Genomic DNA, 5,764 nt, shown 5'->3' with positions numbered 1-5,764 from the left:
CAATTTCAGTCCTTTCTCTTTGTTGCGTTTCCTCCTCTTGCACACAGTGAGAAATCAGTTCATTCAAGGTCCATTTATCTTTCTGAGTATTATAACTCACCTTGAATTGTCCAAAGTGTGTAGGAAGGGAAATCAAAACTAAGTGCACGAGCAAGTCATCAGACAACTCTAACTTTAGACTTTTAGTTTTGATGCGAGATTAGACATTTCCATAATGTACTCCCTTATATTTCCTTTACCTTTGTATCTCATAGAGATAAGTCAAGCAAACTTCTTGCATCAGCTTTCTTATTATTGGTGAAATACTGCTCAACAGCATCAAGGAAACCTTTAGCATTGTGGCTCTCAAAAATAGAGCCCCAAAATACTTCTGGAATAGATCGTTTCATGATCATCAGACACATTTGATTTGAACGTTCCCACTTTTCAACCTTATCCTCATCCAGCTTTTCCAGAGTTGGAGTGGGTTTCTTAGCCCGAAGTGCAAGATCAAGATCCATGCAACCAATAATTATTTCAACTGCTTCCTTCCAAGCCTTAAAGTTTGTCCCATTAAGCATGAGTATACAATTAATTTGAGCAGACAAGTTAACAACACTAGCAACAACAACTGTAATAGAACATAGATAAAAAAATTTAATTACATGCTCACAAAGTAAAATAAAAATAAAATAAAATAAATAAGAAGATGCAGATTATTTACATAATAGACCCATTACAAGATACCGAGCACAACATTAATTCTTTGTCTTTGGGCATACAAATCAACTTGTTAGTGGTACTCTCAATGCAACGATCAAATATTGACAATTAATTCTATCAAATAATAGTCTTTCTTTGGACCGACTATTATTCACATGATTGTAACTTTATAATTGTCACATATTTATCATCACAGGCATGTTATTATTTGGCCAAATTGTGTCTTCCTTTGGGATGAACACAAATTGCATAAATAATCTCATACTAACGTCTATTGCAATTTTTAATTAAATTAATTTCTATAACAAAGATTTATTTGGCAATTTATTACATCAATTAATTTAATTAAAATTAGTAGACAATTAATTAATAAAGAGGGTCAATAATCTGCCAAAATTCGCACTCAAATTTGATATAAAAAATATCAATTTAAATTTGAACATAATATCCACTACAAGAAATGCGCAAATTTTCGACAGAAAATTTTCGACGGATATGAATCAATCGAAAATTTTATATTTTCTGACGAAAAATTTCTGACGGATATTTTCGTCGAAAATTTCTAACAGATTTATATTTTCATCGGAAATTTCAAATGGATTTATATTTCCATCAGAAATTTCCGACGAAATTTTCCGTCAGAAATTTCCAACGGAAATATAAATCCGTCAAAAATTTTTGACAAAAACTTTCCAACAAAAAATTTCTGACAGAATATTCCGTCAAAAATTTCTGATGAATTTATATTTCCGTCAGAAATTTCTGACAAAAATATAAATCCATCGGGAATTTCTTATTTTTGATTCTTATTTTTAATTTCTTATTTTAACTTCTTTTATTTAATTTCTTTTTTTTTAATTCTTATTTTCTTTTTCTAAAATTGGAATTTTTATTTTTATTTCTTATTTTTTATGTAATCATTTTTAACTACTTTTTATTTTTTTAAAAAAAAGATAAATAATTATCTTAGGTGTCACTTACAACAATTACGTACTATTATCGTATTGATATTTAACACCTCTAATTTTTTTTTGTTTTTTAAAATAAATATTATTTATCTACCTTAAAATAATCAAACTAGTGAATTTATATTTTAGAGGGATGAAAATCAAAGAAAAATATTTTACTCATTTTACAAGTACGAAACAATCTTTATAAATTTTACAGGGATGAAAAATAAAGAAAAAAATTTACAAAGACCAAAATCAAAATCACTCATCTTATAGGGACTAAAATATATTTAAACCTTCTAAAATTAATATTTTTGATCTTAACAATTATTTTAAATAAATAATATTTATTTTTAAATATTTATAAACTACTTAGAGATGTTAGTATTTTGTCTTTAAAATTATAGTAAGCAAGTTCAAGTGTGAATATTTTCATATTTGTGTGTTTCATGAGTTTTCTATTAAATAATTAGTGCATATATTAGTTTATTTAACATAAATAGTAGTTTTATATTTTAGAAGAATTTTTTTTTATTTTCTAGAAGTAATAAGCTTTAAATTACATATATATATATATATATATATATATATATATATATATATATATATATATATAATATAAGGGGTTATAATTATACCAGTGTAACTTTTACTAAGTATTACGCCGCTCAATAACTTTATATTAAATGTGAATTTTGTAAATCCAACCGTTAAATTGAAAGTTCATATCACTTTGTACGTGTATATCAAATTTTGTTAAAATTGAACAACAACTGGAAAGTAATCAAAGTGTTCATATTTTAGTGTATCTTGAAATGAATATATTACATCAATTTTGTTTTATAAAAATGAAGTATTGTAGACACCCAATTTCGTTCGGGGGCATACAAACAAGGACATGGACCTCTGTTACGAAGGGAAGGAGCTCCCGAAGCATGCCAACAAGAAGACAGGACTTCAGAGGGCCCTAAAGCACAAGATTGGAACGGGTCGATCCAAGATTGGAACGGGCCGTTCCAAACCCCTCAAAAAAGGGCTAAAAGCTTAACTGGAACGGGGCTGGAACGGGCCGTTCCTAAAATGGAACGGGTCGTTCCTAAATCTGGAACGGGCCCTTCCAAGGCCGTTCCGGTCTAAAAAACTTAGGTGTTATTCTCACTACTGGAACGGCCGTTCCAGTTTCAGAACGGGTTGTTCCAGTATACGAATTTTAAACACAATGGCCATGTCCAGAACGGGCCGTTCCGATTTTGGAACGGGCCGTTCTGGACCCTCTCTGAAGCCTATAAATAGAGAGCTTGGGCACATTTCTGAGTGACTCCAAATTTCGTCCAGAGCTCGAAATTTCTCTCTTTTTCTCTCTTTTTTCTTTCTTTTTCTTTCTCTTGTATTTCTTGAGATATTGTGAGGTATTGTAGTGTGAAAGGTTGCCACAAAGCACCTAGAATCACCATTAACAAAGCTTGATACGAGGTATTTCAGTCAATCTTCTTCTCTCTCCTTTATTTTTTTATCTTTGTTTCTTATTTTTTATAAACATTATTATAATAAAAACAATCATGTAGATATTTTAGGGTCATTCGTATAATTTAAATTTTAAGCATGTGAATAGTTATTAACAAAGGGGATCTAATATTTAATTTATTATTTTTTATCATGTTAACTTCATCATAGGATACCGATTTAGGGCGTTGTAAGGGTGCTTAATACCTTCCTTACACGTAACTGACTCCCGAACCCAATTCTGGTTATCAAGGCCATTATTGGACCTTTTAAAAATCTTTTCTTTTTCCAATGTTTTGAGTAAAACATTGGTGGCGACTCCATAAAACCTATTTTCAAAACCATCAATTAAGGATTAGTCTGGTGTCCGGGCATTCCTCAATTGATGAGATCTTTAAAAGGATGTCTAAATCATAGGTCGCAAGATCGGAAATTTTCGGGTTGTGACAGATGGCGACTCCACTAGGGACGTTTAAAGAGGGTCAGGCCCATTTAATTAATGAAGTTAGTAAAATAAAAATAATAATTTAAATATTTTTCCCCTTTACTTTGTTTGTTTTATTTGTTTGACTTTATTATCTATATGCTTGTTTAAATTATGCACATGTTTGAATTAACAAATTGCACATAAACCATAGCACACAACAGTCCCCCTACACCCGGGGGCATGAGGGTATTAAACATAGGGAATGGTTGACGTACGACCGGCCCAAGTTTGGCCTTCGAGCCTACGAGCCTTGTCGGAAATCACACTCAAGGTGATAACCGATTACTCTAGCCCGAAATACTGCGACAGACCTTAGAGTTTGCCAGGTGACGGCGACAAAGATACTGGGTCCCTATAATGGGGGCACCTTGGGGGCCTTAAGACCAAAGTGAGGATAATTAGAACCACCTTATACAATGCACTTTTCTTAACAGGGACCACAGACCATGGATGTATACGCGACTATTTGTGGATTGTATGAGCATATGGTTGTTGCATTTTGTCTATTCAAATCATTCATTTATTTTTTTAATAATTCCCCTAAGGTAAAGAAAAACACAAAATTAAAAATGCATTATCATGTGAGAGAAAACCTAGTGTGGAAATAAGATTTGTGAGAAGCATACATTCCTTCTTTTTTTAAAAAAAAAAAAAAAAAAAAAAGGGCATCATGCATTTTCTAAAAAATAAAAAAATATAATAAATAAAAAAAAAAGGAACATGCATATCATATATTTAGGATCACAAAGGGATTTCTATCAAAGATGAGAAATCAGTGTGACCTCTGTCACATCATAAAATATTATGAAGAGGAACACCGATAACTCACCCCTCGACAAGGATGAGTCATTAAGTCTTTGATAGAAACTCCCTTCATGCATTATCATTTAAATAAGCTTGATAAGAAATTATCTTGTCCCTTAAAGGTGGCTCTTCAACATTTCGTACTCACACGAGCTCAAAAGAAAAAAGCTATGGAAGACCTAGAGGAAAGAAATCGTGTCCTCAATGAGGAGCTCGAACAGCTCAAGGAACAAATGGCTAGAATGCTTGAGGCCATGAACAAATTGCAGCACGACAATAGTACTAGCAATGTTGGTAACACTTCCAAAGATCATCTGAACGCCTTGGAAGAAAGACTGAGAGTTGTGGAAGGCCACAATTTTGACATTCAAGAGGCTGCGGATATGTGCCTAGTGCAGGACATCCAATTCCCCGCCAAATTCAAAATCCCTGACTTCCAGAAGTACATCGGGGCTAGTTGTCCAAAAGGACATCTGACAATGTACTGTAGGAAGATGGCAGCCTACGTGGGCAATGAAAAGCTCCTTATACACTGTTTTCAGGAAAGCCTTTCAGATGTTGCTCTTAACTGGTACATGCAGCTGGATGGAGGGAAGATCCAGACATGGAAACAGCTAGCCGATGCTTTTCTCCGTCGATACAAGTATAACATTGACCTAATTCCTGATAGGTATGATTTACAAAGCTTAAGCAAGAGGGGCGATGAGTCCTTCAAAACCTATGCACAAAGATGGAGAGAATTGGCTGCGCAAATAGAGCCTTCATTATCTGACAAAGAGATGGTGACAATGTTCATTGACTCTCTAAGTGGACCCTATTATGACAAGATGATAGGGAACACGTCAACCCTTTTTGCCGACATAGTCACCATAGGTGAAAGGGTTGAGCAAGGCTTAAAAAGCGGGAAGATAGGGAAGGCTCCAACAAGTTATGACCCCAGGAAAGTCTATGAAAAGAAGAGGGAAGAAGGGATCCACGTTGTCATCTCTACTCCAAAAATTCAAGCCACACCACAGTCAAAGCCTAGAGACGACAAAGTAGTAGACAAAATCCCCATCACATACATAGAGCTACTACCTCAACTCCTAGAGGCTTCGATGTTAGTCCGACTTCCTCCAACAAAGAAGATGAACCCTCCTTACCCGCCGTGGTACAAACCTGAGGAAAGGTGTGACTATCACTCTAACACTCCGGGGCACTCGGTGGAACGGTGCAAGACCTTACAATTCCGTGTGCAAGGACTTATAGACGCTGGATGGTTGAAATTTGACACCGACACACCTAGCATCGACAAGCACCCACTGCACAAGCATTGTAA

General features: G+C 34.1%; 1 protein-coding gene across 1 annotated transcript; it reads right to left on the bottom strand.

Moving 5' to 3' along the window:
• Nucleotides 1-248: 248 nt before the first annotated feature.
• On the bottom strand, nt 249-716 carry LOC145955103 (uncharacterized). The gene is made up of 2 exons (XM_083069806.1): nt 704-716; nt 249-610 (listed from the first exon to the last, which is right to left on the bottom strand). Exons 1-2 carry the CDS (start codon nt 714-716, stop codon nt 249-251), a joined length of 375 nt encoding a protein of 124 aa, XP_082925932.1.
• Nucleotides 717-5,764: the final 5,048 nt, after the last annotated feature.

This window comes from Cajanus cajan, chromosome 1 (assembly GCF_000230855.2).
Source record: "Cajanus cajan strain Asha chromosome 1, NIPB_CcT2T_4, whole genome shotgun sequence".
Taxonomy (NCBI): domain Eukaryota; kingdom Viridiplantae; phylum Streptophyta; class Magnoliopsida; order Fabales; family Fabaceae; genus Cajanus; species Cajanus cajan.
The sequence above is the reverse complement of the archived record's forward strand: the minus strand, read 5'-3'. Positions and strand labels throughout refer to the sequence as shown.